The sequence below is a fragment of the Equus quagga genome, chromosome 5 (assembly GCF_021613505.1).
Source record: "Equus quagga isolate Etosha38 chromosome 5, UCLA_HA_Equagga_1.0, whole genome shotgun sequence".
NCBI classification, from domain to species: Eukaryota; Metazoa; Chordata; class Mammalia; order Perissodactyla; family Equidae; genus Equus; species Equus quagga.
In genome coordinates, this window is record NC_060271.1 from 58,540,707 (window position 1) to 58,563,081 (window position 22,375).

Below are 22,375 nucleotides of genomic sequence, written 5' to 3' on the forward strand. Positions count from 1 at the left end.
GTGCTTTTGATTCTGTCACAATAGTACAGAGGGAAATAGAGCTATAGTGTGATTTAAATTCATTTGCTCAGTTAAAAAAAAATCGCGGGTCTCGTACACCAAATGGAGAATTCCCACTATGGCCACCTCATCAATCCAGGTGACTGAGGCATCTGCCCGTCACTTGAACTGGGTAGACAGTCTTGGGAAGTTGATGCTGCATCTTCAGCAGAACATACCCCGGCAGTGTGGGGCATGCTCGGCGGCTTGGGGCAGACAGTCCACACCCCAGCCTCGTTCTTTTCTTTTGTTACATAGGGGTAGTGACCCAGTAACTTAAAGATTTCTTGTGAACACAGGTGTACTATGTAAAGCCTTGTGCACAGAAGTTATCAGCATTGTTATTGTTTCAGAAAAATCTTTTTACTGATAATTATTCCACCCCAGTGACTGATTCTGTCTGTTTTGAACGGGCCAGAATAGAGTGGTGGTGTTATGTCTCTTTATTAATAGGCTTTGGAGCATGACTTCCTGCTAAAGCATCTCAGCTCTGCATCTGCTGTGCTGCAGAAATGCCAATCACAGATGTAACATCCTAGATAAATTAAGCCTTGGTTTGAACTTCCTTTGGGTCATTATTTTTGGTATAAAAACATTTAAAAAAGGGAGTTTGTTACCTCAATAAACTCATGAAGTTGAAAAGAAAGCAGCCCTCGTCAAGCTGTTCCCTGTGCCCTGGGCTCTGGTGTCCCGTTGGTCGTGTGTGCAGCAGTCAGCAGAGGTACAGCTCTCCCCCCGAGATTGAATTGCCAAGTTAGATAGCATCTTGGCAAGACACCCCAGCATTAGCATGAGTTTATATTGTATTTTCCCAAGAATTATGCAAATACAGTTTCTAAATTAAGGCTATGAAGTTTGAAGCTCTTATGCTTACCTATTTTTGAAATAACGGTTTTGTAAAAGTCTTTAATAGATTTTTTTATTCTAATAAGCTGAAAACGTCTAAACTCATGTTTTTCAAATCTATATGAAAGCATTCATCTCTGGATGAGTGAGAACAGGTCACTCCTGTGAGGGCTGTCATGCATCGTGGTCTGAGACATGCCTCTTACTGAGGTGTGTTCCTGTAGGTTAGGCTGCATGTGTGAACACAGGTTCACGTGTGCGTGTGTATGTATATATGCTTCATTGGCAGCTGTATGCTTTCCCAGCTAAGTAACCTAACAATCTGCTCATTCGCAGGGACTCTGAATACCACAAAATCAACTGTTATATAAGTTTCAGAAAATGGTGTAGTTTATCTTACGTAAGATACTATTTATATGCTTGTCAACTGTGCTGTTTATCTTGTGGATGACTGAGTTTGTTTGAATGAAGCTCTGCTGTTTCTTTGCAAAGAAACAGTGCAGTGAGTTGTGGCCCACTGCCTTGTTCGCTCTGGATGCCCTTGCTGTCCCTGCCCGGCCCACAGCTGATGGGAGGCCTGAGGACAGGAACAAGGCATCTGGAGCAGGGACCGCCTCTGCATCCATATTCCTTCACTCCCAAAGGCCACCAAACTTTAGCTCTGCATGGTTATAGGGTAGGTGATGTCTAAACGAGGACAATGGACAGGAAGAGCTCAGGCTAAAGAAATGTGACATCGTCTAGCTGCGTCACGGATTTTGAAGGAAGTCTGTCCTCAAGATACTGGAGTGCTTGGTGGCCTTGGGAACTGTGATCGGGTGGTTGATGCTGTCTCATTTGATCAGGAGATGATTCTTTTGTCCAGCAAGCGTTGTTATGAGAACATCTGGTTCATTCATTGATTCATTTCACAGTATTTGTTGAGCACCCACTGTGTGGCAGTACCACGCTGGTGCATGTTCCCTCTCCTCAAGGGATTAGTCTTCCAGTTTTATATATTTAGTTTATACTGCAAGATTATATATGCTTAGCAAGATAAGGGACGACTCACTTCTCTAAGGCTAGCCTAATTTTAGTTTTTTATAAGATAAATGTTAGGGGCTGGCCCCGTGGCTGAGTGGTTAAGTTCGTGCGCTCCGCTGTGGCCGCCCAGCGTTTCGTTGGTTCGGATTCTGGTCGCGGACATGGCACTGCTCCTCAGGCCACGCTGAGGCGGCGTCCCACATGCCACAACTAGAAGGACACGCAACTGAGATATACAACTGTGTACTGGGGGCATTTGGGGAGATAAAGCAGAAAAAGAAAAAAAGATTGGCGACAGGTGTTAGCTCAGGTGCCGATCTTAAAAAAAAAAAAAAGATAAACGTTAATTACGGGATGCTAGGAAACTTCACAACTGACCACCCAGTGAGTGCCCTTCCTCTCCCCTCTGGCTCTGTGAGAGCGCTGTGACACAGTAGCTGATTCTCTGCTTTCAGCCCTTTGCTTGTGAGACCGCTTTGCTTTCTCTTCTCCCATACGTCCAATAGACCTTTCCCTCTCTCCTCCCTGTCCTTTCTGACTGGTGGACAGCGGCCTTTGCACACGCACCTCTAGGTGTCTGCTTCCAAGGGCAGGGGGCCTCTGGCGCCTTCAAGAAGTGGCTGGCTGTGGTGAGGTCCAGTCTCGATGCGCCTGCCGCTTTGGGGTGGGCATCGTGGTCAAGTCCTCTGCTCCTGAGGATAATAATATCTGCCATGAAGCAGGAAGCTGGCACAATTTTTGCACAGAGATTTCTCACAGGCACTTTGCAAGCATTGCACATTCCATTTGCCTCAGTAACGTGAAACTTATTTTTCTGAAAAAGGTGCAGGCAGATCCTGGCGTGACTCACTAGGCAACAATAGTTGTCACAGTTTATTTTCGTCCTTTTCCCCAAGAAAAGGAAAACTTGATTAAATATATAGAGAATGTAAACAGACTTAAATCTGTAAAGGGGAACTGGATCACAGAATCATGCAAACAGAGATAGGATTGAAACTTGTAAGTGCTGTGAACAGAAGGGGCCGGGATACTCACGTGCGTTGTGGGAAGTCCTGGCCCACCCTGAAGGGGCATGTCAGTCTTCTTGGGGAAGTGGAATTGAAGCTGATGTCTGAAGGATGCGTAGGAGTTAATAAGAAGAAAGTGGAGCATGAGGGCAGGGAAGAGCATGTTCAAACAAAAGGATCAACATCTGCAAAGGCCTGGGGCTGGAAGGAAATGAGCATTGTGGGGAAAGGGAGAGCAGGACCAAGGCATATGTTTATGCCAGTGGCACACAGGGCATCTGGGTGAAATCCAGACCACCTACTCTTCTTGTCCACGTTTAGATTTACCCACATTTATGTTGCTCTCCATTCCTACCCACACCTCCAAGCTTCCGTCTGAGATCATAGCCTTCTTCCTTTAATATTTGTTTTAGTGTGGGTTTCCTGGAGACAAAGTGTATCAAGTCTTCTCTGAAAATGTCTTTACCTTTTTTTTTTTCCTTGTAACATTTTTTTTCCGGCAACGTTATTGATATATAATTCGCATGCCATAAAGTTCACCTGTTTAAAGTGTACGTACAGTCAATGAGTTTTAGTGTATTTACCGAGTTGTGCAACTGTGAACAGAATCTAACCTTAAAAGGAAACCTTGTGCCCATTCCACCTCCCTTCCCGCAGCACCTCACTCACTCCCCAACCTTAGGCAAACACTAATCTACATTCTGTCTCTATGGATTTTCGTATTCTGGACATTGCATATGAATGGAATCATACAGTATGTGGCCCTTTGTGTCTGGCTGCTTTCACCCAGTATAATGTGTTCAAAGTTCATCCATATTGTAGCATGTGTCAGTTCTTCATTCATTTTTATGGCTGAATAATATTCCATTGTGTATATATACCACGTTTCATCTGTTAATCAATTGATGAATACTTAGGTTATTTTCACTTTTTGGTTATTATAAATAATGTTGCTATGAACGTTGGTGTATAAGTTTCTGTGTGTACTTTTTTTCATTATTTTATTATGGTGAAATACACAGAACATAAAACTCACCATCTTAACCATTTTTAAGTATAAAGTTCAGTGGTATTAAGTACATTCTTATTGTCATGCAACTATCACTACCATCTCCAGAACTCTTTTCATCTGACAAAACAGAAAACCCATTAAACAATTCCTCCCCATTCCATCTTATCTCAGCCCCTAGCACCCACCATTCTGTTTTCTGTCTCTATGATTTCGACTGCTCTAAGTAGTGGAATCATACAGCATTTGTCTGTTTGTAACTGGCTTATTTCATTTAGCATAATGTCCTCAAGGCTGATGCATGTTGTAGCACATGTCAAAATCTCCTGCCTTTTTAGGCTAACTGATAAGAAGGAACTTGCTTCTGTTATTTTACTATTTGTTTTCTCTATGCCTTTTAGCATTTTTGTCCCTCATTTCCTGCATTACTGTCTTCTTTTGTGTATAGTTGATTGTTTTTGTATCGAAACATTTAAGTTCCCTTCTCATTTCCTATGTGTATATTCTGTAGCTGTTTTCTTTGTGGTTACCATGGGGATTACATTAACATCCCTGAGCTCAGAGCCAGTGGAGACTTTGCACAAAAGAGAGCAGAAAGTCAGGGTTTATTTGCATAACAAGTGTAACAACTTTGTAACAACTGTGTTCTTTTAAGGCACATGTGTAGGATGTATGCATGGTATTACATACATCACGTGACCTAAAAATGGCTGTTTGGACCCTCCCAAAGGAGGAGAATTTAAGATGTTAATGAGTTAAGGTAACTTCAGGACTCTGATGCTGGAACATTTTGTGGGGGTCTTTCTGCAAACGTGTGATTTCTCTGCAAAACAGCAACATCTGCAAAACAGGGACAGCAACCTCTGCAAAACAGAACATAGTTTCTTTTTGTCTGAAAAACACTTGACAGATTATGTTAGTTGTTAACCAGATCCTCAGTAACCCTTTCTTTGCCTGGCTCCCTGGTCACAAAACTAATAATTTAAAAAAATATGTTCTTAAATTATGAAGAAAACAAAATCTTGAGTTCCAAACCAAAGTTACAGTAATACTGACTTTTATAATTGTCCGTGTATTTACCTTTACTGAGCTTTTTATTTCTTCACATTTATTTTTATTTCTTCAAGTTACTGTCTAGTGTCCTTCCATTCCAACCTGCAGGACACCCTTGAGCATTTCTTACAGGGCAGGTCTAGTGGTAATGAACTCCTTCAGCTTTTATCTGGAAATGTCTTAGTTTCTCCTTTACTTTTTAAGGAGTTTCGCTACAGATAGGATTCTTGGTTGACATTTCTTCCTTTTAGCACTTTGACTATATCAGCCCACTGCCTTCTGCCCTCCAAGGTTTCTGATGAGAAATCTGCTGATAATCTTACTGAGAATCCCTTGTATGTAATGATTTGCTTCTCTCTTGCTGCTTTTAAGATTCTTACTTTGTCTTTGTCTTTCAATCAGTCTAATTATAATGTGTCTCAGTGTGGGTCTCTTTGAGTTCATCCTACTTGGAGTGCATTGAGCTTCTTAGATGTTTATATTCATGTCTTTCATCAAATTTGCGAAGTTGTTGGCCATTATTTCTTCATATATTCTCTCTGCCCCATTGTCGTTCTTCTCCTTCTAAGAGTCCCACAGTGAGTAAGTTGATCCACTTAATGGTGTCCTTCAGGTCCTTTATGCTGTGTTCACTTTACTTCAATTTTTAAAATTTTTGTTCCTCAGATTTGATAATTTCCATTGTCCTATCTTCAAGTTTGCTGATTCTGTATTGTATTTTTCAGCTCCAGAATTTCTTTCTGGTTTCTTTTTGGGTTTTCTGTCTCTTTATTAATGTTTCCATTTTATTCATACATATTTTTCTTGACTTTCTCCACATCTTTCTTTAGTTCTTTGAGCATCTTTAAGACAATTGTTTTAAAGTCTTTGTTTAGTAGATCCACCATCAGGTCTTTTTCAGGGATCGTTTCCATTGGTTTATTATTTTTTCCTTTGAATGGGTCATACTTTTCTGTTTTTTTGTGTGCCTTACAATTTTTTTGTTGAAAACTGGACGTTAGAATCTAATAATGTGATAACTCTGGAAATTAGATTCTCCTCCTTCCCTAGTGTTTGCTGTTTTTGTTTTTATTTTTACTTTTTGAATTATTGTAGGCTGTCTCTGTGCTGAGGATCAGCCTGAGGTGTAGTCTTAATGCCTTCTCGGGTCTTTTGTGAGCCTGCAGCTTTACCTGAGCATGCATGGTGACTTTCTAATTTCTCCTGTATATGCAGTTGCTTTTGAATGTCCTCATTCTTAATGTCTGGCTCCTCAAAGGGCAAAAGAAAAAAATGGAGGGGAGAAAAATGGGGGCACTGTCCCTTTAAATCTCCTGGCAGTCACTTTAGCTGGAAGGGGAGGGACAACAGTGGGAAGAAGTGCAACAACAATGGTCACCACCTCGGTTTCTACAACTCTGTCATCATAAGCGGCAATCACAGCACAGATCCCCAGTATTTGGAGAACAGGGTCCTTTTTCCCCACTCTGGCTCCTTCAAGCTGCATGCAAGCTGCTCCTGGAACAGGTGCCTGACTGCTTGTCAGGGGGCTGGGAAGTGGGAGATAAGTAGATGCTACTGTGCTAAGAGCTGAAGTTGGCTGAAATTACTGCAATTTACATCACGGTCTTCCCCTGGAAGTTGCAAGCCTTCAATGGACTCCAGAGTTCCAAGATATTTACATCAAACAGATTCTTCCAATGCAATTTTTGTCTAGGTGGGGATCCAAATTTCTCGTTCTTCCTACTCTGCTACCTTCCCAGAATCCTCTATGGACATCTGTTTTTATTTCCCTTGGGTAAATACCTAGGAATGGAGTTGCTGGACCATATGGTATCTTTATGCTTAACATTCTGAGGAACTCTTTTCCAAAGTGGCTGCAACATCTTGCATTTCCATCAGCTATGAATGAGGGTTCCAATTTCTTCATGCCCTTGTATATGCTTGTTATTGTATGTCTTTGATTATAGCCATTCTAGTGTGTGAAATAGTATCTCACTGTGGTTTTGATTTGCAGTTCTCTAATGACAAATAATGTCAAGAATCTTTTATGTGCTTATTAGCCATTTGTTTGCTTTGTTGTACAAGTGCCTGTTCAAATCCATTATCTGTTTTTAAATGGATATCTTTTTATTATCGAGTTATAAGAATTCTTTGTATGTTATAGATATAAACCCCTTATCAAATATATGATTTGCAAATATTTCTTCTAGTCTGTGAGTTGTCTTTATACTTTCTTTTTTTTTTTTTTGAGGAAGATTAGCCCTGAGCTAACATCTGCTGCCAATCCCCCTCTTTTTGCTAAGGAAGACTGGCCCTGAGCTAACATCTGCACCCATCTTCCTCTACTTTATATGTGGGATGCCTGCCACAGCATGGCTTGACAAGTGGTGCGTAGGTCCACACCCGGGATCCAAACCGGCAAACCCTGGGCCCCCGAAGTGGAATGTGCACACTTAACCACTGTGCCACTGGACCAGCCCCTATACTTTCTTGATAGTGTTTTTTGAAATAAAAGGCTTATAATTTTCATGAAGTCTAACTTATCTTCTCTTTTTGTGTTGCATCTGAGTAATCATTGCCTAACCCAAGGTCACAGACTTATTCCTAAGTTTTATTTTAGAGTTTTATAGTTTTAGTGCTTACATTTAGGTCTATGATCCATTTTGAGGTAACTTTTATGTATAGTGTGAGCCAGAAATTACTATTCGTGATAAAGTGAGTAGAAGTGTTTTCCCGGAAAAGTTAAAAAAAAAAAAAAATCTCCTGGGGTAGGATTTTTAACTGGGGGTGAGAGATTTAAAACTCCTGCTATGATCTTGGAGAAGTAACTGTTTAGAAAAGTTGCATGTTGTTTATAATATTGTTCTAGCAAATCATACACTGTTGTGGGAGTACTGGATAGAGAAACAGACCATGCTCTTTAACTGTACAGATCATGTTTTGCATGTGAATATCCAATTATCCCAGCATCACTGTTGAAAAGTCTGTTTTCCCCTGTTGAATTGTCTTGGCATGCTTGTTGAAATTCGATTGACCATAAATGTGTGGGTTTATTTCTGGACTCTGAATTCTATATTCTCTTGATCTATATATCTGTCTGTATGCCAGACCACACAGTCTTGGTTACTATAGATTTGTAGTAAGTTTTGAAACTGGCAAATGTGAGTCCTCCATCTTTTTTCTTCTTTTTCAAGATTGTTTAGGGTCCCTTATATTTCCATATGAATTTTCAGATCAATTGGTCAATTTCTGCAGAAATGCTATCTGGGATTTTGATAGGGGGTTGGATTATCAATTTGAGGAGTATTGCCATCTTAATCATACTAAGTTTTGGATCCATGAACTCAGAATGTGTTATTATTTATTTATGTCTTCTTTAATTTCTTTCAACAATCTTTTGTAGTTTTCAAGTGTCCCACCTCTTTGGTTAAATTTATTCCTAAGTATTTTATTCTTTTGGATGCCATTGTAAATGGAATTGTTTCCTTCATTTCATTTTTGGATTATTTGTTGCTATCATATAGAAATACAATTGATTTTTGTGTATTGATTTTAAATCTTGAAATCTTGTAAACTGTAGTTCTAATAGTTTTTTAGTGGAGTAGATTCTTTAACATTTTCTGTATACAAAATCATGTTATATACAAATATAATTTTACTTCCTCCTTTTCAATCTCAATGCTTTTTATTTCTTTTTCGTGTCTAACTGCCCTGTCTGGAATCTCCAACACAAAGTTGAGTAGAAGTGTGAGAGTGGATATCCTTATCTTTCTCCTCACCTTATGGGAAAGGATTTAGTCTTTCACCATTGAGAATGAGATTAGCTCTAGGTATTTTGTGTAGATGCCTTTTATCAGGTTGAGAAAGTTTCCTTCTATTCCTAGTTTATTAAGTGTTTGTATCATGAAAAGGTGTGGGATTTTGTCAAATGCTTTTTCTGCATCTCCTGAGATGATCAAGTGGTATTTGTCCTTTATTCTGTTAGTATGGTTCATTGCATTAATTGCTTTTCGTATGTTGAACCAACCTTGCATTCCTAGATAAATCCTACTTGGTCATGATGTATAATCCTTTTGTATATGTTGCTGGATTAATTTTGCTAGCATTCTCTTGAGGATTTTTGTATCTAGATTTTGTATGTGTCCATTGAAATGATTGTGTGGTTTTCGTCCTTTATTCTATTCGTATGATTTTTACCTTAATTGATTTTCATAAATTAAACCACCCTGCATTACTGGGATAACTCTCACTTTTAAATGTTGCTGGATTTGATTTGCTAGTATTATGTTAAGAACTTTTGTGTTTATATTTGTAAGAGATATTGATCTGTAATTTTCTTTTATTGCAATGTCTTTGTCTGGTTTGGGTATCAGGGTAATACTGGCTTCATAGAATGAGTTGAGAAGTGTTACCTTTTCTTGTATTTTCGGGAAGAGTTTAGGAAGGGAAAGTTTGCAGTTAATTATTCTTTAAATCTTTGATAATCTTCACCAGTGAGAAAATCTGGGTCTGGGCTTTTCTGTGTGGGAAATTTTAAATGACTAGTTTAGTTCCTTTTCTTGTTGTAAGTCCATTCAGATTTTCTATTTATTATTTATTCAGATTCAGTAGTTTGTATCTTTCTAAGAATTTGTGCATTTTGTCTAAGTTATTCTATTATAATCCTTTTTATTTCTGTAAGGTCGGTAGTGTGCTCTTTCATTCCTTGTTTTAGTAATTTGAGTCTTCTCTCTTTTTTGGTTTAGAACTGTCAATTTTGTCCATCTTTTTAAAAGAACCCACTTTCTGTTTCATTGATTTTCAAAATGTTTCCTGTTCTCTATTTTGTTAATTTTTGCTCTATTTTTTATGTCCTTCTTATATTTATTATGTCCTTACTTGATTTCAGTCTTGTTTGCTCTTTTGTTAGTTTCATATGGTGGAAAGTTATGTTGTTTAAGCTATTTCTTATTTTTTATATAGGTGTTTATAGGTATGAATTTTCCTCTAAGCAGTATTTTGTTGAATTTCTGCCTATTTGTTCTACCCACTATTGAAAGTGAGGTCCCCAGTCATTAGGTCCCAAGTATTATTCTTGAACTATCTCTTTTCATTTTGTCTCTTTTTGCTTCATGTATATCAAGGTTTTGTTTTTAGGTGCATATATGTTTACAAAAGTTATAATCCCAATGAATTTACCTGTTTATCATTATAAAATGACCCTATTTATCTCTGGTAACAGTTTTCTCTTAAAATCTTTTTTTCCTAACATTAATTAGCCATTTCATTGGTTATTTAGGAGTATGTTATTTAATTTGCACGTGCTTGTGACTTTCCCAAATTACCTTCTCTTATTTCTAATTTCATTTCACTGTTGTCAGAAAACATACTTTCTGTGATTTCAGCCCTTTTAAATCTGTCTAGGCTTGTTTTGTGGCCCAGCACTGGTCCATCCTGGAGAATCTCTCTTGTGCACTTGAGAAGGCCATGTATGCTGGTACTGGGTGGAGTGTTATGTAGATTTCTATTAGATCTAGTAGGTTTATATTGTTCTTCAAACCTTTTATGTCCCTGTTGATATTCTGCCTAGTTGTTCTATCAATTATTGGAAGTAGGCTATTGAAATCTCCAACTATTATTGTTGAATTTTCTACTTCTCCCTTCATTTCTATCAGTTTTGCATCATACGGTTTAGTGCTCTGTTGTTAGGTACATACAGATTTATAATTATTGTATTTTTTTGGTGGATTAACAGCTTCCTCTGAGAGGATAATGACCCAAAAGTTGATGCTGTTGCTGACCTAAAAGTTGATGAATACAGAGGCCCTGGAGAAGATGATGCAGGATAGATGCACGACCCTGCTAGAGGCAGAAGACAGAGGGAGCAGTGCTGGAACGGGAAGTGGAAGGAACCAAATGAAAGATTTTTTACCTAGTCTTCCTTCAGGCCAACCTCATATAGATTAGGTCACCTCCTCAAGCTTGATAGGGGAAAAATGAGCTAAAAGTGACTATTTCTTGTTCTTTCTACAGCCCTCTGAGGTTAGTTGGTATTCAAAAATCAAAGTCAAGATACTCATACACATTGACCTTGGTTATTACAAATTTAATAATTATTTCAATCAACATGTATATTTGAATATTCTGCTTCACAAAGCTACTTTCTTATAATATTATGTATCTGGCATACTCTCCTTTGTTATATTGATGTTTATGTCTGTATTTCTCTGAGGCATTGCATCCCCATGTTTGGAGGGCTTTTTTGGTTTACACTATAGGCGGCTGAGGCCTCTGCCCTGCTCTCCTGAGTTGAATGTTCTTTGCAACATGTCTTCCCTGCCATGGCCTCTCATTCTACTTTTTATTTTGTGTTCTGGTGAATAGTTTTGCCCCAGGAGCTTAATAACAGACCTTCTATAAAAACAGAAAGACAGACTATTGGGCTGGATGTTAAAATTCAAGTAACCTTCAAGGATGTAAGTTGGAGACAGACACAGGCAACTTGGGACTGGTGGGAGTCTGCGTGCTCTGAAGGCCATCATAAACGCACCCTGGAGCTGTGCATGGAGATGCATCCTGGAGACGGAATCACATGTGTGAACAGTAGATGAAAAGCTGCCTAGAGACAAGTTATATCTTTAGGGGATTTGAAGAGAACAAAAGAGTAATTGCCAATGTGTGACGCCAGGAATGGTCTGTAGTCCTATAGGATGTGAGTTTAGTTGTTGTTCCCATTTCCAGGAAAACAGCAATAGCCTCCCCCACCCACCCACTCAAATACACACAGCACCATACATACTCAAATGCAGGCGTGAAATGGGGTCTGAATGATTATAAAATTAGGTACTCTTAATCAAAGAGTAGTCATTAGGCTCATCAACGCTTTTGAAGTCCAAGAATCACAAGTGCCTTATGCGACATACCTGTCTGTTCGTTGACTCTGCAGACATCTATTAGGCACCTTTGTGGCCAGACACTGAGCCAGATGCAAAGATGAATAAGGTCGAGCCCTGGCCCCCAAGGAGTGCTCCCTCTAGGAAGAAGAACTAGCTCTAAGACTCTGAAGGCTCTCTCAGTGTTATCTCAGTTTTAGGAACATTGAAAAGTAAAAGAGTCCAGTGATTCGATGACAGTTTCAAGACAGGTGTTTGGAATTGCTTCTAGGACCTTCGGCTGATTTGGCGCATGAACATTGCTGTTTGGATTTGTTTTAGTTTGCTTTTAAACAATGTAAACTGTTTGTAGGGATCTGTGATCATTGGCTATTAATTTTCTTAAAAACTCCTTAATTTTAATTTTCACCACTCACCATCACAATCTCACGTACAGCCACATGGGCTGTGGAATCAGCTTTCCTCAGGACATGGTGAGTGCATATCACTAGCCGCAGGGACTGGAAAAAGCGTAAGAGGAGCACATACTGATGTAGCGTCACCGAAATGCCATCACTTGGGTGCAAGTTTACCTCAGTGTTTAATCTTTTTAAAGTCATCTTGCTCTGTAAAGAAAATATAGTTTCTTTCAGTTCCCACGTAGATTGAGAAGGGTCATGATAAGGATTATTTCCTTTTTACAAAGTCAGTTGTCAATAAGGTCATGGAGGATTTCCTCAGGTTTTTTTTTTTTTTTTTTTAAAGACTGGCACCTGAGCTAACATCTGTTGCCAATCTTCTTTTTTTTTTTTTCCTTCCTTCTTCTCCCCAAAGCCCCCCCGGTACATAGTTGTATATTCTAGTTGTAGGTCCTTCTGGTTGTGCTGTGTGGGACGCTGCCTCAGCACGGCCCGACGAGCGGTACTAGGTCTGCACTCAGCATCCGAACCAGCGAAGCCCTGGGCCGCTGAAGCAGAGCCTGTGAACTCAACCACTCGGCCACGGGCCGGCCGCTGTGTCTTAAATTGATCCGTATCTGGAGCCCGGTGACCTTACTGCTGCTTTTCCTTCTATTTGTACCTGTATTGAGCATCTCCAGAAGCCCCTCTAGTTTTGTCAACTGTGTAGCTCGTGTGTTGTGTTCGGTTCCCTGCTCCAGGCGCTGGGAAGAGAGCAGTGGGTGTGACAGGCGCAGAGCTCCCCCGACTAGGCTCACAGTCTTAGATGGGAGGCGAACGTTAGGCAGACACTGTTGACAACACTGGTGAGCGTGGTGAAGATAGGTGGCTAAGACAGGGGCTGAGAAAGAATGCCACAGGGTCTGAACACGGCCAGGAGGGTGGTGTGGAATTAGCAGGTCTGTAGTGACGAACATAATTACGTGCTTGGAGATATGTTACAGATATTTTCCTCTGCATTGTGTCGGTAAATATCATGGATTAGAACCTTTAAAAATCATCTTAAAATCTATTCTCGTTCTTTACATGAATAAACTTTTGTAGAATTTTTCAGTGTGACCTGCAGCTGATGATGGCGTTCTGCTGTCAGCTGGGAAGGAGGCTGTGGTTACAGTTAGGATCCAGAGTGGAAGCGGGGCAGCCCCCCAAGGAGCCTTCTTTGGATGCAGGACTCTCTGGGATTCTGCAGGAGCCAGATACACACTGATGAGTGCTGTGGACTGCAGTGGGGGCTGGAGGCTCAGCACCCTTTTGAGTTAATTAGAACCCCTGAAGAGGCCCCCTTAGTTCCAGAGGCAAATAATGAGTTTTCCTTGACTTGGACTTGAGCTGTCAGAGCGACAGGGATGGGAGGGTAGAGGGCAGAAGCTGGGTGAGGGAATGTTGGGTGGCCTGACTTGAACTTTGAGTTCCAGTGAGAAGCAAAGTGGTGCTGGGAGATCTGGGGCATTCGCCACATGCCTGTCTAATTATGGTTTTCCTTCTGGCTTTTCCTTGAATTTTACTGGAGGTGGGAGAACTTGTGTTCAGAAGGGCCAGTTACTGGGCCCAACAGAGAAGACTTTCCATTGTGACAGCTGTGGAGAGTTTCTGCCTGGGATGTCCGGATGAAGGGGACGGCCCTCCCTCTGCACACTCTGTGTTTGCACAGGGCAGACCTTCCTCTGCGGCCTGGAATGTGTCTTTATTAGCTCCCCGGCAGCAGGTTGATTCACTTCTGCACATGGGCCATCAGGCTGCCAGGAAGCTCAGTGGTCAGCTGGGAATCCAGACGTCTTGATCTTTTGTGATGTGGCTCTAAAGTGAGCCATGTACACAGGGAGCCTGCATCTTCATGAGAGAATGGACCCCCGCCTGCTGCCAGGACACGCTAGCTGTGTGTTCTTGTCTGTATGTGGAGAGACGTGAGCACGCAGTGAGGAACAAGCTATGGTGACCGACAGCTGTTCTCAGCGAGTGCTCGTATGTGCCCTGTTCTCGGTCCGTATAGTTTGAGCCTCGTTACCCCCATTTTGTAACTGAGGAGACTGAGGCCCAGCACTGATAAGTGATGGGGTGAGGATTCAACTCCAGCATTACCTGACTTCCAAGTCTGTGCCCTTTTTCTCTGTACCATTTTACGTCTTTAGTATGAAGATGTTTGGAACATTAACCATGAGCAGTTTTAAACCTACCACATGAGGTGGGCCTCGTTTGTCATCCCTTTATCTGTGGCGTGACCTTTGCCTCCGTGCCTGAGTCCGTTACAGCCTTGGCATCTGGTGGTGCTCTCTGCATCAGGCCCAGGATGTACCTGATGGCGAGGCGAGGGCTGGGCCGTCCTCTCAGGCCTCCTGCCCACTCCTGAACCCTCTGCCCGGTGTAGCTTTATTGCATTCATATCCTTCAACCCAGGAAGAAGCAAGTCTGAGCTTCTAGATGTCCTCCAGGCTCAGTGGGACAGGGCACCCCTCACAGCCACCCCCAGGGCTTGTGCAGACACTCCCACACACACACCTGCACGCTGCCAGCACTTCCCACCAAGGAATGTTTTATTAAAATGTGCAGAGGTGACTGGACACTTTGAAGGTAATGTCATGGTTTCTCCAGTGTTAGTAGATGTATCATGGCAGCCTCAAACTCCTTCCCTCAGACTCACATACTCTGTCAGACCCAATGGATGGTCTCCTGGGGCTCCGTCAGCCTCTGGGCCCTGGCCTGACGCTGGACAGGGCTGCTTGGCAGGCAGAGCCATTTCAGCGGGAGACTGTGTCCTTTGGGTTCCCCCAGCTTCCTCCCTTGAGCCTCTCTGGGGACCGCTGAGGACTCTCCCCTTCACTGGGTCAACACCTGCAAGAGGTGGGGGCCATGTCGGTCTCACCATCACCCCTAGCCCTCAAAAGTGCCTGCCCAAGTTGGGTGTGCAGTCAGCGTGAGTATATAGGCTGGTATTTCTGCTCTGCTACTTTGGGGCAGTTAATAAACTTATCTAATATAATATAGGTTTCTCAGTTCCAAAATGGGAATACTAAAAGTTCGTGGGGATTAAGTGAGATAATTCAGATGATGTGCTACGTGCTTGATAAGTAATTGTACTTGTTGAGGTGAACACCAAATTCAAGCAGTAGAAAGTTCCTGCACTTGTACTTTCTAGCTTAGTGGCAACATTAGGGATGGTACCCGGGTGATAGTTGGTGACTCTTAACCACCCCTCACCATTTTCACTCTCCTTGCTCCTTGTATTTTCCTTCTCCACTGCCTCTTCCTTCAGTGCTCTGGGAGCTGTCCTTCCCCCCATAGTATCATCGAGCAGCGGGACAGTATGGGATCATGGATTTTCATAGGGATGGCGTTGAATCTGTAGGTTGCTTTGGGTAGTATGGACATTCTAACAGTAAGCCTTTCAATCTATGAACATGAGAAGTCTTCTCATTTCTTTGTATCCTCTTTAATTTCTTTCAGCAGCATTTTCTAGTTTTCAGTGTACGAGTCTTTTGTCTCCTTATTCGTAAGTATTTTATTCCTTTTTATGCTATTGTAAATGGAATTGTTTTCTTAATTTCCTTTTTGGATTGTTCATTGTTAGTGTATATAAACAAAACTGATTTTTGTGTGTTCATTTATTTATGAAAATTTATTAAAACTGATTTGTTCTAATAGTTTTGGGGGGATCTTTAGGATTTTCTACATATAAGATCATGTCATCTGCAAATAGAGATAATTTTACTTCTTCATTTTCAATTTTGATGCCTTTTATTTCCTTTTCTTGCCTAATTGCTCTGGCTAGAACTCTCAATACTGTGTTAAATGTGGTGAGAGTGGGCATCGTTGTCTCCTTGTCTTGTTCCTGATTTTAGGGGAAAAGCTTTCAGTTTTTCACCATTGAACATGTTGTTACCTATGGGTTTTTCACATATGGCCTTTATCATGTTGAGGTAATTTCCTTCTATTCCTAGTTTTTTGAGTGTTTTTATCATGAAAGGTTGTTTAATTTTGTCAAATGCTCTTTGTGCATCAACTGAGATGATTATGTGGGTTTTTATTCTTCATTATGTTGATCAGACATTTTTATGAAGCCAAATTGTATGAAAATTGAGAAGCGAAGCTGGTGAAGCCTTGTTCACCTTTTAAGGAGTTGGCTGGTAGGGAGATGGACATTTTGACATTCGGATTGGAGGAGACCTAAATATTAGACCCAATTCTGGCACAGACCCGTGACTCCTTTCCTCTGTTAAATATTTTCTTTATATTTTTCCCCTCATTTCCCATTATGTGTGGTGTACAAGTGGTAGATGTTAATGGGTTAATTAATTATTTGAGCCCCCTTCTTAAGTGTGAGGATTCGTAGTAACTGCCAGTAAGAAATAGCTTTCTAAATAAATGGTGAGTTAGTATGTGTAGGGTACGGTGTGCTGTGTAAAAGTCAGCTGTGGAAGGAAGGGACACAGATAGCTCAAGATCCTGTAGCAGAATATCGACTGGTAATCACTTATTTGATTTCCATGGAAAGTCAGAGACTTTTTTATTTAGGAAGAAGCCAAACCTGTACAGACGAAATGATAATAGTATTTGGGATGATTTACTTTGGAATAACCTAGTGGGAGAGAAGTAGGAGTAAAGATGAAACAAGAGTAGCCATATGTTAAGTTCATTATGTATTCTCTGTATTTTTGTTTCTGTTTGAAATTTTTCATGATAAAAGTTCAAAACAGAAATTCAGTGAAAATAAATGATGGGTGCAGCTTTATATTGAAATATCACATAGCTATTACAATAATACTTATGAAGAATTTTAAGGATGTGATGTAAGTAAGAAAATCAGGAGGGTAGTCTTCCTGATATGGTGTGTGTGTACGTGTACACACAAATATTTGCACTGAAAAATGTTGGAAGGAAATACCTTAAAACATTAACTGTGGTTATCCTTGGTTGGTGGGGTCGTGGGTGATTTTCATTCTCTATGTCTTCCAAACTGCCTACAGTGAGCAAGAGAAAAACAATTTCTGAAAAACTTTTTTGAAAGAAAGGAACCAAATCTGCATTGTGTTGATTAGGGAAGCATTTATTTCCATTGTCCGTTTTCCATTAAATTGCTATGGTCAGTGGTTATATAAATGCCTATGGTGTTACTAATCTTGAGGTGTGGACATGTTTTTGGCCCGAACTGTCCTGTACTCTGTCCTGTCTTTGCTGGGCGAGGTGCTGAGCAAAAAGCAGTCACCACCACCATCTCGTTCATTGTTAACTTCTGTGAAACATGTTCTTTTAACATGAATTTCCATGTAATTTTAGTGAGCTGGACATGATTTCCACGAGGGTGATGGACATTAAGCTTCGGGAGACTGCTGAAGGCCTTGGGGAGGACAGCACAGGTAAGGCCCTCGCTTCCCCTCTGGGAAGAGCCCTTGCTGGGTCGTGGGGCAGGGAGAGGGGCTGATGGGGCCAGGTCTTTGGGGTTCTCTGTATGGAGAGGTGGGATTCAGTTCCCAGATGCTCAGACACCCGCAGGCCGCTCACACGGTGCCTGGGGAGCACATCCGGATTGTTTGAGGCCTCGGAGGCAGTGCTCCTTGGCTTCTTTGTCAAACACCGGGGTTTTTAAAGTCATTTTCCTCATTCCTGGAGGTAAACATGTCCCCATGTTTGACTTGAAAGCAAAGGAAGAGAGAGATTCAATGGAATCATTTATCATGCAAGAACATCCAAAGGCATCAGTAGGAGGTTGGACATCCAGGAGAAATAGCTCAAGAGAGAGCCTTTGAGCTCACTCTTTTATGACTTTTATTTTCCTTCAAGGAGACCTTTATTGTATTCTCTACTGAGCTAAATTCCAGGCCCGGGAATCATCATCCTGTAACACAGTCCAAGAGTTACCCAATTATGTGATTGGTTTACTGTTAGCCCTTTATTGCTATTTCTGTCTTGATAGAGTTGTAAAATAGACATTAAGAAACGTTGACCTCCCCACAGTGTACCTTTTCCCTAGATGAGCTGGTTCTGCACACTTATTTCTGTAACAAAGGTCTCCATCTCTCTCTCGTTTAAAGTCAAAATGCTGGTAGTGATTTTCTTTGTCACAGTTCATGGGGAACAGCTTCCAATGATATTAGATTGTGGCTGCTAGCCATTAGCTTCAGATGTTAATTTCATTGAAGACTCTATTTCATATGTTATAGATAGATTTTTCTTATTATTCTCATTTAGAACTACTTGTCCTTTGTCACATTTCAATAGATTTCACATATTGTGGATAGATTTTTCTTAGTGTTCCACATTAGAACTACTTTTCCTCTGTCACATTTCAACAGATACCAAATAAACCAGATATAAGGTAAGGTTTTTAAAATTAATCCTAAGAGGAAATGGAATTTCAAACTTTCTCATGTTATGGGAAACGGAATTATTACTGATTTTAAACAAGAAAGTACTGTTTGAAGAAATATTTGGCTAGCCTGAAACAACCCCAATAAACGTTAGTTTGGAATACTTAACTGAGGTCACCGTGAAGAATGATTTAAAAAAGAAACAGAGAAACTTAGCATTCTTTTTTTCAAATAATGGTTAGCTAAGTTATTCAGACCAACCCCTTCCCATTTAAAATGTAAAATTCTCTATAAGCACATTCTGAAAAAAATTATTTTAGAAAGTAGGAAATAATGAGACTAGAATTGAAAGAAAAATAGTAACCCAGAGAGATAAGTGAACATAGAAGTTACTTTTGCCCCCAGATCATTTACTAATCTTGGAAATCTTGCATTTTATTTTCATGTCTTCTCAGGGTGGGAGGTGAGGGAGAGAGTCAGATATCAAAGCACAGGCCCACACAAGGTGGGCCATCCCTACAACAGACCCTCCCTAAAATAAGCTGGGAGCCCGAGAAGCAACACAGGCTAGGCAAGTGTGAACCAGAGGTAAATCAACTCGTGTAGATTTGCAGCTTGAGTTTGCATCACTTGAATAATTCAGAGACTCTCATCCCTTGAGTTTGGCTAATAGTCCTAAACTGGATGTGACCTCAGGTACCTTGCAGAAGCAAACCATCTTCTCCAAAGGAAGGTGGCTTCTATCTAGACTTCAAATTATTACAGAAAATAATGTTTTCAGTACTATGACAAACATACCCAGGCATATAAGTTGGTGATAACCAGGCGTATAAGGCAACAGGGCACCATGAATGAGAACCAAGATGTTATGTGTTAAATTGTGTCCTTCCAAAATTCGTGTGTTTAGGTCCTAACCCCCAGTATCTTGGAATATGACTTTATTTGGAAATTGGGTCATTGCAGATATAATTAGTTAAGAGGAGATAATAGTAAAGTATTGTGGGCCTCTGGTCTAATGTGACTGATGTCCTTATAAAAAGGGGAAATTTGGGCACAGACACGCGTACAGGAAGAACAACCATATGAAGATGAAGTCAGAGATCAGGATGATGGTGTCTACAAGCCAAGGAAAGCCAAAGATTGCCGGCAAACCACCGGAAGTTAGGGGAGAGGCAGGGAATAGATCTCTCCATCACAGCCCTTTGAAGGCACGAACCATCCCAACGGCATCTTGATCTCGGACGGCTGGCCTCCAGAGCTGAGGCAGTACAATTCTGTGGTGTAAGCCACCCAGTCTGTGGTACTTTGTTACAACAACCCAGCAAACTGTTGCACAGCAGAAACAAGAGAAACAGAGACACAAAGGCCTCAAATACGTGCTATATGACAACCATGTACACTGTGTTTGACAGTGATAAAAGAAAAATTTGAAAATGTCTGGAAGGAACAGGGAACTCTAAGAGGTGGCAAAGCACCCAGCCAGTGCTATGAGGCAAGAGGAAGAAAGAAAAGGGATATAGATGGAAGGAAGAAATAAAACACCTCTTTTGCAGATGACATGACTATAAAAAATATCCAAAAAGGACCTAGAACTCTTAAGCAAGTTTAGCAGGATTGCAAGATACAAGGTCAATATACAAAAATCAATTGTATTTCTGTATAAATGGCAATGAACAATTGAAAAAGTGAAATTTTTAAAAGTATCATTTACAATAGCACCAATAAAAAGAAATACTTAGGTATCTATCTAACAAAATATATGCAGGATCTATATACTGAAAAATATTAATAATTGTTTAAAGAAATCAACAAGGACCTAAATACATGGAGTGATATACTGTGTGTTATGGACCAAATGCTTGTATTCTCCCACAAAATCCATGTTAAAATCCTAACCCCACCCCCCACCATGTGATGGTATTTGGAGGTGGGGCCTTTGGGAGGTGATTAGGTCATGAGGGTGGAGCCCTCCTGAATGGAACTAGTGCCCTTAGAAGAAGAGGCCAGAGAGCTACTTGCTCTCTTTCTGCCATATGAGGACACGACGAGAAGTCGCCAATCTACAGCCTGTGAGAGAACCCTCAACAGACTCTACTGGGCTGGTACCCTGATCTCAAACTTCCAGTCTCTGGAACAGTGAGAAATAAATTTCTGTTATTTCTAAGCCACCCAGTCTGTGGAGCTTTATTATAGCTGCCCAAGTGGACCACGTTTCTGGATTGGAAGACTCTGTTGCTGTCAGTTCTCCCAAACTGAACTGCGGAATGGTGTGTTAGTGTGTGTGGGGTAGAGTGCACTGTTTATAAGTCAGCTAGGACAGGCAGGGACGCAGTTAGTCCAATATTCTGTAGCAAGAATGTTGACCAATGATGTTTATTTGATTTCCATGGAATGTCAGAGATTTTTTATTTAGGAAGAAGCCAAATCCATATGCATGACATGATTATAGATAATATCTGGGGTGATTTGCTTTGACATTATCTAGTGGGAGAGGGAGAAGGAGTAAAGATGAAACAATCAAAATCCCAGGAGAATATTTTCCCAGTATTTACAAGGCGATTCTAAACTTTACGTGAAAAAGCAAAAGAGCTAGCATAGTGGAAACAATTTTGAGAAAGAACAAAGTTGGAGGACTCACATTACCTGATTTCAAGACTTACTGTAAAGCTACAATAATCAAGCCAGCATGGGATTGACAAAAGGACAGATGCATAGAGGTAGATAGAATAGAATAGAGTCCAAAAATAGACCCACACAAATATGGTCAATGGATTTTTGACCAAGATGCAATGGTAATTCAGTGGAGAGAGGGTTGTCTTTTTAACAAATGGTGCTAGCACAATTGGACATTCGTATGTAAAAAAATGAACTTTGACCTGTACCTCACAGATTATACAAAAATTAATTTAAAATATATCATAGCATAAATGTAACACTATAAAACCTTCAAAAGAAAACATAGGGGCCGGCCCCATGGCCGAGTGGTTAAGTTCATGTGCTCTGCTTTGGCAGCCCAGGGTTTCGCTGGTTCGGATCTTGGGTGCAGACATGGCAGTGCTCATCAGGCCATGTTGAGGTGGCATCTCACATGCCACAACTAGAAGGACCCACAACTAAAATATACAACTATGAACTAGGGGGATTTGGGGAGAAAAAGCAATTAAAAAAAAAAAGATTGGCAACAGTTGTTAGCTCAGGTGCCAATCTTTAAAAAGAAAACATAGAAAATGTTTATCATCTAGGATTAGGTAACAGTTCTTAGATATGACACCTCAATCCCTAAAAGAAAAAATTGATAAATTGGACATCATTAAAATTTAAAACTGTTACTCTGTGAAAGACACTGTTAAGAAAATAAAAAGACAAGTCACAAACTGAGAAAATATTTGCAAATCAAATTTGACAAGGGGCTTCTATTTAGAACTCCAGAGATTAAACAATAAGAAAACAAAAAACCCAGTTAAAAAAATAGGCAAAAGATTTTTAAAGATGCTTTACCTAAGAAGATAAACAGGTGGCAAATAAGCACATGAAAAGTGCTCGACATCTATATTAGTTACTACAAATTAAAACTATGAGATACGCCTATTAGAATGCAAAACAAAATCAGAACACACCTGACAATGACAAAGCCCCTGAGGATGCAGAGCTGCTGGAACTCTCATCTGTTGTTGATGGGAATGCAAAATGGTACAGCCACTGTGGAAAAGATTTTAACAGTTTCTTATAACATTAAACACACACTTAGGCTATGACCCAGCAATCCTGCTCCTAGGTATTTACCTAAGAGAAATGAAAGCTTGTT

At 40.5% G+C, this 22,375-nt stretch overlaps 1 protein-coding gene across 12 annotated transcripts in view; it reads left to right on the plus strand.

Moving 5' to 3' along the window:
• The window catches only part of CRACDL (CRACD like), a 135,195-nt gene that overhangs the window by 61,051 nt on the left and 51,769 nt on the right, over nucleotides 1–22,375 (plus strand). For all 12 annotated transcript variants that reach the window (XM_046662360.1, XM_046662361.1, XM_046662363.1 and 9 more), the window contains exon 2: nucleotides 17,540–17,619. In XM_046662360.1, coding sequence (XP_046518316.1) covers nucleotides 17,550–17,619 — 70 coding nt within the window. In that variant the 5' untranslated portion in view covers nucleotides 17,540–17,549. The remainder of the gene's footprint in view (nucleotides 1–17,539; nucleotides 17,620–22,375) is intronic.